General features: G+C 38.1%; 1 protein-coding gene across 1 annotated transcript in view; it reads left to right on the plus strand.

Annotated features, from left to right (window-relative positions):
* TNKS (tankyrase) overlaps window positions 1-6,209 on the plus strand; it is a 197,000-nt gene extending 190,791 nt beyond the window's left edge. The window contains exon 27 of the mRNA XM_079139072.1: window positions 617-6,209. Coding sequence (XP_078995198.1) covers window positions 617-703 — 87 coding nt within the window. The 3' untranslated portion in view covers window positions 704-6,209. The remainder of the gene's footprint in view (window positions 1-616) is intronic.
* Window positions 6,210-12,998: the final 6,789 nt, after the last annotated feature.

A 12,998-nucleotide genomic window follows, 5' to 3' on the forward strand; every position in this document is an offset into this window, starting at 1 on the left:
ATTAATTGGTTATTTAAAATGATCCCCACACTGTTGCCTCTAGGTTATTGGTGACTCACCATTTCTCCTTCTAGCTCAGAGGGTTGTATCATTTTCTCTGATTAATTTGAACTTAGTTGGGCAGAATTCTTCTTTCACTTAATAAACTTTTGTTGATGCATACTACATGTCAGTACTATGCTGCATGACTGATAATTGTTTTCCTGTTTATGGCATGTGACTCTGTAATAAGGGATGAACAGAATGTAACTAATGTACAGTTTTCAAAGTAGAATTAGGGGGTTGGAGGTGTGGCTCAGGGGTGAGCACTTGCCTAGCATGTGCAAGACCCTGGGTTTGATCTCTGGCAACACACACACACACACACACACACACACAGCTAGAACAACATCCAGGTTTCTATATTGTAGGATTTATACATATTTATGTATAAACAAGCAGGTGGACCTCCTAGTTGTTCAGATACCTGTAATAGATTTTGCAGCTTCTGGGTCCATGTAGAATATTGTTTAGGATCAGTAGCCTCTGAGCTAAGTAAGGCTTTGTAAGTAAGCCTTAGTAAGTAATATTGTACCTACCAGAAGACTCAGTTGCTTTTCTTTTTTGCCCTTTCCAGGCATACCCAGAGTATCTTATCACATACCAGATCATGAAGCCAGAAGCTCCTTCACAGACCTCAACAGCTGCAGAGCAGAAGACCTAGTGAATGCCCACTGGTAAAGGCCAAACCAATTCACACCTGGGACTGGATTACAGTGGATTGTTTCCAACAACAAAAAAAAAAAATCAATATTCTATAAATCCCTGACAGCCTAGAAATAAGCTGTTTGTCTTTTATAAAGCATTGCTATAGTGATGAATATAGTATGAGTAACTGATACATACTCAACTGCTACTGTTCCCTTTGAGGAAATGTTTACAGGGGCGGCCTTTTAACATATCTCAGGCTCATTTCCATTGCAGTTATCCATTTCTAAAGCAAGGTCGCTTTGATCTTTTGGAAATGGAAAAAAGAGGAGACATTACCAATACTGTTTCAAATTTTCACAGTTCACACACTACATTTGCTTTGTTAGATACGGCATGTATATGTAGCAAATACGCACATATGACAGGCTCATTTTTAATTTTGTCCAAACATACATCATTGATGCTGGGGTTTTTGTTTGTTTTGTTTGTTTTTTGGTTACTTCAAAAATGAGCCAGAGCCTTCCTGAGGATATTTTGCACAAAGTCACACTGACTAAAATCATTAACAGTGCAGCCCAAGCTTCTGGCTGAGCAAATTCTGTTTCCACGTATTGTTGTTTGGTTTTGTATCTGTACTTCTTGATAACATAAATTGAGATGAAAAGGAAAATCATCAAGTTTTAGTTTCCTTTTATGAATTGGCCCATCTTACAGGATAGCTCCCACGTTGAGAGAAGTCAAAGCTGGGGACGACTACTTGCTCTTTCCAATACAAACCTGCTACGGGGTTGTTCAGGACAGTGCTAGAAATCCCAGCAGGGCACAGCCAGGGAAATGTTTGAGGGGATTATGACTTCAGCTCCCAGGCGAATTGACTAGGGAGGCCGGGAAGGAGGAACAGAATGAAGAACAGCTGGACCATGTGATTCTCCATCATAGCCCAGAAGGACCAACAGGACTCCTCAGAGGATGAATATTCCCTTCACTTAATCTGTACCACCAGAATTGTCGCCCCCAAAATTAGCTGCCTTATTTCCCAAAGTCAATGGAATTATTATACTTCATTAGAGTCCCAAAAATTACTTTATTATCTCTTTAGTTTAGAAAGATCCTATGTAGTAAATAGATGTACACAAATGCAAGAACTTTTTTTTACTCCAGATTTATTTTGAGTGGCATGCCTCAGATAGTTTATAAAGATCCCTGCACTAAATTTTTGAATCATTGCTTCAAACTTTTAATATATTTAGACAAGGAAAACAAAAATTGAAACCAAAGCCTTTCAGTTATTTTTTTAAATGAAGATGGTAGAGAAGTACCATACTGTTTTCTTTGTGAAAGTACTGCTTGTTTTAATCAACAGTTGCCAAGTGCACATTGACACTTATAAAAAATTTTCTCCTACAGTTCTCACACTTGCCCTGTTCACCTTAATTTTCAATATGATATTGCGTGCATTGTTTTATTTACTTGACATGCTGTACATCTACTCAGCTCTGAAGCAAAAGAAGTAAAAACATGGTGGGAAAATAGGAAAAACAGTATGACACAAACTTGCCATTTCAATTTAACGTCCTAAAAATTAATCTGGGTTTGATGTTGTTGTTGTTGTTGTTGTTGTTGTTGTTATTTTAATACAGGCTGATTAAGCTGTGACCTCCTTTAATCCCCAGAAGTGAAATAAAATGGTTACATGAAAAAATTCTAGAAATAGGTCTTGAAACACACATTTTGCTTTTTTTTTTTTTTTTTTTTTTTTGCTTGAGTCCATTGCTAGAACTAAGCATCCACAGACTAGTTTAAATTTTGTAGCTGAATCTTGCATGGGTCCTTAAAATTAAATCAAGAATATTAACCTCGGTTGTTGCTTCTATTGACGTTTCAGTGACCCAAGCTGGGTGTTTGTGTCTTGGCTACATGTTTAATAGCACTAGATGTCCATATAAAGCTTCACAAATTGATACTGAGGGTTTATTTTTGTTTTTCTTTCCTGCTCTTTTGCTGTGTGTAACAAAGGGTTGAAGAAATTGCCATCTGTGTGGTTTTCAGTAGCTGTGAAGTGTGCATTACTTGCCCCATCCCCTGACATAGTTTTAAATGGTAAACACAGCTGTGATTTTTAGTTAAGAGTTCATATGATATAGATATGGAAAACTTAATAGCTTCATTAAACAGATAAACCACTACCCAACTGTGGTTATATGTTGTGTTGTTTCCATCACACTGACCAGATTAATGGATGTGCCACTTTTAAACTTGAGCCTTACACTTGGGAAAGTGAACTACAGTTTGTTATTTAAACTGTCAGTGTTACATGTCTGGTGTTTTGTGTGCTGAGGAAAGATGCTGTGTAGGAAGGATGTTTGCATTGCCTCTGGTCTTGTAATCATTCAAGTATGCAGTAGTTCTTGAAAGAATGTTCTTATATTATCTGTTGAAGAGTGTGGGGTTAAGGAAGATATCACAAGGTCTAAGACATTTTTTCAGAACTTGAAAACCAAGGGTCATCATGAGTATGCTCAAAAGTTGGCAAAAATGGATTATATTTGGAATTTCCAGAGTAGTGAGAAGAACCTCTGGCATTAAATTAAGCTGAAATATATTTAACTTCTTAAGTCTGCAATATACAGAAATACTAGTAAGTTTAGGACTTCCCTGAAGGTGGCCCCTGTTTCTCAAACCAAATGAAAGAGAGAATATGAACATTGACACCAATTTTACTGGAGCTGTAAATCAAAGGAGTTCTCTCTAGACCTGATGGTTCCAATTTACCAGGTTTTGGCCAGCTGGATACGTAGACATAAATTAAGTGTGCTAGACACTTTTCTCCTTATACCTGACCTTCGCTTTTCCCCAGATTGCTAATCAGGAATTTAAAATAGCTCCAAACATTACCTTTGATTCCGCTCAGTGTCCTCCTTTCTTCATCTTAGAAAAAAAATCTAGGTACCTCTGCATTTTCATATCAAACCAGAACTTGCTTAAGACCTCCTGCGCTCTCTGCTCAGAAGATTCTGCCACTTTGTAAACAAATGACAGCATGGAACCCAGAGTTCAATTCTATGCAAAATAACAGCAGTACAACCAAGATTCTTATTTTTCTTTTCCTTTGTGGAGCTTAAAATGTCTAGCTTTTCAAGCAGCATAAGCAGAATATACAATACCAATATATTTTCATGAAACAGCATCCTTGTGCACCTTTGAGTTTGATGTTAGTGATCTTCCCTTGCCCTCAAAATAGCAAAGTACATTAAAATATACAGAGAAATGCCTGAATGTGACAAGCAAAAAAATATAGATTAACATTCTATCATAGTCATTATACAAAAAATAAAATTTTGGTTAACACTAGAAGACAACATTAGAATGCAATAAGTTGTCTAGGTTTTTCTCTTGCAGTATATTTCTCCGTGGCACAAAGGATTGTTGGACCTTGCTCCCCCTCCCTTTTTGAACACATGCACTGTCTGGATTCCTGTAAATGGCCTTGCAAACAGAAATGGTGTGTTTTTAATCAAATTTACCCAGTGCATCCACATCCTATTAGTGTTAACTATGATAACAGCCTTCTTACTGTGTTTTCTGTCAGCCTAATTATCTTGAATAGAGTTATAGACTTTAGTCATTCAGCTTATATTCAAAACCGACATTAAAATAGGGCTTCATGTGTCAGAAATTTATTTAAAGGCTGAAATTAATTTTGTTTGATGTCAAATCAATAACAGAAAAGTGAAAGTAATGTTCGAGTTAAGATTTGACACATCCAGCATATGAAAAAGTAATGCATTCAAGAAATACCATCCTAAAAAGTGAGGTTTCTTCAAGCAACTTATGCATTCTGCAATGAATAGGCAATTAAATATTTGTTCATAAGAAAGCCTTAACTGTGTCAGAAAATTTTTAACCTTTTATATTCTAATAAATCAAACACTCTAATTGCATTTCTTAGTGTTGAAAAGTGTCCGTGAGTCAGGCATGTCTCAATGTATTTCATACCTGTTAAGCTATTTCATGAGGGTCTATTTCATAAGTCCCTCACATACAGTGGGGCTGATGTAATCAGTCTATTCCAATTTCTTCACATCTGAAATTCTTCAGCTACTGGACCTTCTGGTTTGGAGAAGTGCTAGAAAGACTTCAAAGCCTGTTAAGTTGGTATATAACAAATTAATATCTTGTAGAATATGAGTAATATGCAAGTTATTTTTTAATCATTTTAAAATATAAACTATGTTGTATTAAACTGAAAACCTTTAAGAAGCTGAAGATTTTATATACTCTGTAAGACCAAATATTGTTATGCTGTGACCAGCTTTAGTCTTCTGCCTAGAGTTTGGCCTCCTGTGAAATGACACACTGCGAGAAGATGCATTTTGACTCTTCATTCTTTTGCCTTCTCTTTTCAGCTTCACACTTCATATTGCACATCTACCCTACCATCATCCTTTCAAAGAGTTTTCTTCATCCTCCAGAATTCTGATTTTTTTTTTTTTTTTTTTTATCTGTCTACCCTTTTCCATGACAGTCCTGGATACCCTTGGTTGATTCAGAGCTTTGCAGAGAATTGCATTTAAATATTAGTAGTTGGATGTCCCTCATACATCCTCTCACCTTTCCCAAAGTTCTGGATGAAAAGCTAGAAAACCCCTCAGTGAAATTAAGTTAGTAGCCTAGACCCAGGAGGTGACCCTGAGCATACAACCATTGTGTTTATTACACAGAACACTTAAACTCTTCATGTGCATATACCTGCTTCTGCTCCCATTGTTTTAAGCTTATCTTTGTGGTAGTAATATTTGTCTTTGTCACCTACAAAACTAAAAAGGTACTTTGATCAACAAGGTTTCTCAAAAACATTTACAAAACCAGCTTTGAGGAAATCTAGAATGTTTCCTGGCAGCAGCATTTGGAGTAGTAATTGTATTTCTCATTGTGATGTTAGTCTGTGTAAATAACCAATGTAGTGACCCTTTGATTTGTTATTGGTGTTGTTTTTATTTTTAGTCTGTGACCCACCAGTGGCAGGGGGTTCCAACCCCTGCCCCCTTCTTTTCTACATTTGTCTATTTGTAGGATTGCCAGATAAAACTCAAGATGCTCACTTAAATTTGAATTTCAGACAGTTTTTTAACTTAAGTATGTTTCATGCAAAATTTGGCATATCCTTATCATAAAAAAACTATTCAATATTTATGTGAAATTCAAATGCAGTTGAGCACCTGGGTTTTGTCTTTGTTTTTCTAAATCTGGCAACTCTACCCATTTGGTCATGGAAAACCACTTACAGCATGTAAATCCTTCTAGTCTTCGTTATTGTTTGCCTGGAATAGAAGACCTTTTTTCTCTCACCCTCTATTTATTTCCTAAAGAGGGCATCAAGGAACTTTACCTGCCTCCATGGTGGGCTTCCATTTAAAACATCATTGTGATCATATTTAACCTGTAATTGTGCTTTGGCTTAACGTCTAACTTACAGTACTTGTAATTGATTAATATTCAATAAAAACATTTGTAAAGTATACTGTGTGTGGATAACAGCTGTTAAATATTTTCCTTTCATTTCAGCTTGACCATCCCCACACAATGACCTGAAACAATCAGAATTCACATAACAACACTCCTGTCTTCCTAGTGAGGACTAGGTTAGAGGTACCTTATCCTCACCTTAGCCCATGTGGGAGTTACAGAAGTATAGCAATGTCAAAAGAAGCATGGCTTCCTTTGAGAAATATACAAAGTCTGTGGACCAGAGTCAGAGGTCATACCAGTTCCAAAAGCAGCTCACAGAACCTCCTGGCTGAACTGCTCAGAGGCTCACTCTGTCCACCTCTCATATTGGAGGAGAGGGAAAGGGAAGAAAACCAATTTATGGGATGGTAAACATTAAAGGCCTAACAGTGCCTGGTATACAGGACAGGGGACATTTTACCATTTCTTCCCATCTATTTTCTCCATACTTGATGACCCATTAGGTAGCAAACTTGAAGCTAGAATTCTTTACCAGAGGGATTGTCAGAGTCACAAGGAGGCTCGAAAATTAATACTTGGAAGCACTATGGTAACCCTGCAAATAACAATAGCTGTCAATGAGCTAGGTTTATTTTCTTTTTTTTCCCTAAGCCACATCCTCAGCCCGTTTTTTATGTTTTTATTTTGAGACAGCGTCTTGCTAAGTCCTTAGGACCTCTCTGATTTACTGAGGCTGGTCTTGAACTTGCAATCCTCCTGCCTCAGCCTCCCAAGTTACTGAGATTACAGGTGTGCGCCACTGTGCCCAGTGAGCCAGTTGTCTTGTATACTTTGTCATTGTATACAATCTCAACCCTACTGGATTATAAAAACTGAAACTAGGAGTGGTAAAAATAATTCATATCTCAGAACACTTTCCTCTGTAAGCCTTAGCATTGTTACTATGCAGCAATCTTGGACTACGTATGGAGTCTCAGTGTGTCAGGAGGAATGAAAACAAAGAGTTGATGCCATTACAAGATTTTGTGTCACCAGTGTCTCATGAGATCAGATTCTAAATGCCTTTAGACTCAGGTGCCCTGCTTTGTTTATTCTGTCAGAAAACAAGGTCTGAACTGTGCACAGATAGCAAGTGGATTATAAAATAACAGCTTAGAATTTCAACCACTTGGTTTGCTTTATGATACAGAAATATCTCTGTTTGTATAGCTTGAACCATTGTGGGTGGGTGACTTAGCTGAAGAGCAGAGGCAGAAACCTACAAATTACTTGTTGGACTGGATTTATTTTCTAAAGGAAATTATTTGCAAGAAAAGTAAATCCTATTAATATAAAGTGGCGGGTGTTTCTTAGGCAGCTAATTTTAAAGAACTTTGCCCTGCAGCGCTTGGGTTCTTGTGAAAGATCTCAGATTAGAGGCAGCATGCCATATTTATAGCACTTACAAATCTTTATCTTTTGGTTTGGTTCACTCTTCCTTGTTTTATCATCATAAGACAATTCAAAAGACCTCCATGCTGTGGGACATGGTGGCACATGCCTGTAATCCCAGAGACTCGGGAGGCTGAGGTAGAAGGATCAAGAGTTCAAAGCCAGCCTCAGCAAAAGCGAGGCACTAAGCAACTCAGTGAGACCCTGTCTCTATAAATAAAATACAAAATAGGGCTGGGGATGTGGCTCCACAGTCAAGTGTTTCTGAATTCAATCCCTAGTACCTCCCTGCAAAAAAAAGACCTCAATGCTAAAAGAGCACTTGATTCTGTATTAGAAATAATTGGAAATAATAAAAGAGATCATCTGTCCCCATCAGATTAGGACCTCACTGCCAGGGTTTCTGGTTGACATCTGCTCTGAAGGCCTGGACATAGAAAAATAGAAGTAGAGGGTGGGGTGTATGTCTTCAGTTTACCCAATTTCCACTTGTCCTATAGTGCTAATAAAACTGCTTCAAATATGGTAATAGGTAACATGTTAATTTTAATAGGATTCTTTACATTTCCTGTCTAAGGACTTATTTATGAAGCAAATCTATTTACTTTCATAATTCTGCTTACAAGTCAGAAGTAATACAAAGCGTATAGAGTAACCATGGATTGAATCATTTGAGGGCATGTAGAGACAAGTTGTCAGGAAACCAGTGTCTGCCACATACCACTAGGTTGCTTCATAACTCCAAGAAAATTGTGACTGCTATATGCTGCTTCTTTTCCATCTGCTAAACAGGAATAATATCTGCCAAATAGTTTGGAGGATGTCAGAGTTATATAGGTCAAATGCTTTTGAGTGATAGGAGAAAATGGAAGTAGCACAATGAGTTCAGGTGACTAGAGAAGTCTGTTAGTGGAACTATTGGGATTAAATAAGACCTCCAGTCTTGTTAGCCATAGAACCGTGGGCAGTTTCTTTACCCTCCTTGTGCCTGTTTTCTCATCTTTAAAAATGAGTACACTTATTACTACGTTTCACAGTTTCTGTGATAATTAATGGACTGATTTTATAGTTTTTTTTGTTTTTGGTTTTTTTTTAGTGAAAAAAAAAAAAAAAACTGACTTCACTCACTCTCCTTCCCACTCCTCAAGAGAAAGCACATCGTTGGTCAGAAAAGGGGATTAAAAGGCAGAAAATCTGCATAATTGGCTAAGACCCAGTAAAGAGTTTTCTGCTGGATTGAAGCCCAGTGTACTGCAAAGTGGAAACAGAAGTCCAAAATCAGGTCTAAGGTTTTAGTTGCTCCCTACAGATAGTTTTACAGGAATTTACTATTGGAACATCATCTAGTGTCGATGAGCATGGTACAATGCCTACACCCAAATACCCAGAAAGAAAAACCTAAAACAAGATCAGGCTCAGACTTCAGAAGACTACCACAGACCCAAGGCAAATGTAGGGGAAGGAGTTGGGAAAGGAGGCATCTCACATTCAGTAACATCTAGGATTTCAAGAAGCAAACTATCCAAAATGTGATGAAAGTAACCTATCACGCTTTTGATAAAGGGAAGACTCACCTGGTTGAACATTTTCTAAAATGTGAGCAAGAAAACAGCAGAAAAGAAGAAACAGATATGAGGTATCCTAGATCTGGCAGTATAGTAAGAAGCTTAGTTGCTGGCTTGAATCTGATTCCATTATCACCAGCTAATAACCAGGAGTCAGAGAATGGCAGATTAGGCAATCATTGTTTTAATTGAACTCTTCCAAATTAGTTAATCATGATTCATCTTATTTTTATTATCATTTTTTAGCTGTGTGTCTCTGGCTTGTCTCTGATCAAATGGCTCTTTTTTTTTTTTTTTAATGACTGGGACCATTGGATCCCTAATATAACCTTACACAGTGCCCTGAACATTGGTTCTATTTCCAAATTTCACTTGAGTAGACTACCATACTGGCAGATCTATCTTAATAAAGGGTGTTTAGATGAGTCCTGGTAAATCACCCTAAGATGGTCACATACTATAGGATGAAGATGTAAATGGAAAATAACATTGCACAGGTTAAGAATTAAAACTGGTCTTTAGAGATAATCTAGTCTACCTGCATTCTTTTATTTATGAACATAAGAAAAAGAATGTGAACATCAGTAGTAAGAGGAGTATGTATGGAGATGGTATGTCTGGGAAAGGACAAGAGGAACTCTGCTTGGTCCTGGAAATATTTTATGTCTTGTTCTGGATAATGGCTACAGTACATAGGTGTATACATAGATAAAAATTCATTGAGCTGTATATTTAAGATTTGCACAATGAAAGTTACACCTCAATTTTTTAAAAAAGGGAATCTGCAAATGTGTGGGTGGAACTTGACAACTTTGACCTAAGTGGGCTACTTATGGGAAAGCACCTTCTGTTGTATTTTGGTAGTATATTTGGGCAAGTTGTTTTGTGCATACTGACAAACTGATTACAAAGTTTATATAGAAAGGGAAAAGACCAGGATTATCCAACACAATGCTTAAGAACAAAGTTGGAGGACTGACACTACCTAATTCCAATGTTTATTATAAAGCCATGGTAATCAAGACGGTATGGTACTGGTGAAGGAATAGTCAGTCAGATGAGAGGTAACAGAGTAGAAAGCCCAGAAACAAGTCTACATAATCAACTGATCTTTGACCAAAGAGCAGAGGCAATACAGGGGACTGAAGATATTCTTTTCAATAAATGGTGCTGCAGTGACTAGACATCCACAGGCCAAAACAATGAATCTAGTGATAGACTTTATACACTTTACTGAAATTAAAATGATGGCATAGCAATCTTCTGGAAGATAATTGAGAAAATATGATGACCTTGGCTATGGCCATCCCTTTTCTTTAAGCTAAAACACCAAAGACATGTCCATGAAAGAATTAAACTTTGTTAAAATTTAGAACTTTTACTGTGTGAACAATATTGTCAAGTGAATGAGAAGACAAGCCACAGATTGGAAAAAAGTCTTTGCAAAAGTTACATATGTTAAATGACTAATCCAAAATAGACAGAAAACTTATAAAACTCAACAAGAAGGAAACGAACAACCTGAGAAAAAATAGACAAAAGGATCTACTAGACAACACTTTAAAGATATACAGATGGCCAATAATCATATGAAAACTTGTTCAGCATCATGTATCATCAGGGAAATAAAAACTAAAACAATGAAGTATATGGAGACAGAAGTTCAGAGGTGTGAATAAATACAGCATAGGATTTTTAGGGCAGTGAAATTACTCTGTGTGATATAGTGGGTACATAGTTTTTAAACATTTGTCAAAACCCATAGGAAGTACAGCAAGAGTGATCCCTGATATGAACCGTGGACATTGGGCAATGATGATGTCTTCTTGCAGGTTCATCAACTGTAACAAATGTGCTACTGTAGTGGGGAATAGTGACTGGTGGGAAGGAGAGAGGCATATGGGAATTTTCTGTACTTCCTGCTCAATTTTGCTGTATGCTGTAAAAAAATGGTGTGGTTTTTTTTTAGACACAAAGGATAGAAGAGGCCATGCTTGTGCAGCTATGAAGAACCCTCTTTAACCACCTAGTAAAAGCCCAGGCTTCATTCTGATGCACAGTGTAGCTCAGGTGCTCATCTCTGAACATTGCTCTGTGGCTAAGTGGGTGGAATTTTGCTATTTAATTTAGGCCTGAACCACAGGCCTAAATTGGGGTAGAGTCAAGTTCCCCGAGGTATATGGAAGAATGGATATATCCATGAATCAAAATGGGGTGCTGTTATTGAAAGATGAGAATTGATATTTGCTGAGCAGCAGAAACAGCAAGGGAACATTATGATGAGTGACCACTCAAGGTCAAGTTCACCGAACTTTCATAAGACAGTGAGTGGGGTGAACTTTCATAAGACAGTTTTCTACTTACTGCTCTGATCAGACAAATGTCTTGCTGTCACAAGTGACCTGAGCTCCATTTTCAGGTCACCCTGGCTCCTTTTTCTCTGCTGTCACCAGGAGATTCCAGGACACAAGTAGGAACTTAACCAATTCCAAAGGAGAAAGAATATGCCACTTAATGTGTGAATCCTGGGACTGGAAGAATCCTTTGTAGAGGAAACAGCTGTGAAACCCTCAATATCAAATGTGGTAGCTTTCTCTAAAGTTCTCTCCTCCAGGAGGTACTTGGGGAAATTGACCACTTTGCCTATTTCTAATCTCTCTGCCTGTCCTCTCTCCTCACTACCAACCTCCCGTGAAAGAGTAGCTGCTGGCCCAGCTGCCCAGAACTGAGGACATCCATTGGCTCATTGGACTGCTTTTTCCCCATAAAGTGAGGTTCCTCTACCTCAAGATTATCATGTTTCTGTTCCTCCTGCTACAGTAGGAGAAGGTACAGAAGGTACCTTCTCCCCTCTCCCACCCCTTCCCCAACTAGGAAGGTGTGGGATCTTTGTCTTTTGGGATAGGAAGTTAAGAGGGCTAAGCTGGGTAATCCAACTCTGTTCTTATTTAAAAAAAAAAAAAAAAAAAAAAAAAAAAAGTCCATTCTGATAAATGCCCATTTGATATAAGGTACTCATTTTTAACACTTTCAGAATGAATATTTCAATAGGAAACTCCCCACCCTCGTAGAACCAGGTCCATCTCTTCAGAGAACCAAATTTTAGCAGGGGCTCATGGAGATGTGTCTATCTTACCCAGAGACCCTGAAAAGCTCCCCTGTATTAGTGATGGAGGATTCCAATACACATTTTCCTAGCTGTTTGCTCTGCATGTCCTGCACTTGGTTGGTGTCCGTCACTATACAAAAGAAAGATACCTCGAGTGGATGCAGATAGAAGGATGCATAAAAGAGACTTGAGGTGAGCTCTGCAGGAGTAGGGGGTCTGAAACTAGTATGTACTTTGAACCCTTCTTGCCTCCAGTTCCTCCTTAAACTGCTCTTGTAGCCCTTCTGCATTTCTTTATCTAGGAATAGATTTGTTTCTGGATAAAGCAGGTACACAATAAGCAACGGTATGCATGATTGCTGGGAGCTGTGATTCAAACCCTGGCTCCACCAAGCACTTGTGATCTCGACCAGTCAATCCTCCTGTGTCTCACTGCCCTCATCTATGAGTTTGCACTGGGACCCACATCTTATTAGGGATGTAGATTAGGATTATCTTGTGGACTGACTCCAGGGAAGTGATAGTGGCTGCCTGGAACTCTCTGTTGAGCTTCAGTGAATACCTGAGCATCCACAGGAAATATTACCAATAGTTGATTAGTAGTGTCTGTCATGGAAGCAGGAAGACTCAGCAGCAGCATGGCCACCATATGTGATCCCCTCTAATACAAAGTTAGACCTGAATCCTGCTGCTGCCCTCAATTTGATGTACTTTTGTTGGGTTACAGGAAGAAA

The sequence above is a fragment of the Sciurus vulgaris genome (genome assembly GCF_902686455.1).
Source record: "Sciurus vulgaris genome assembly, chromosome: 5".
In the NCBI taxonomy this organism is placed as follows: domain Eukaryota; kingdom Metazoa; phylum Chordata; class Mammalia; order Rodentia; family Sciuridae; genus Sciurus; species Sciurus vulgaris.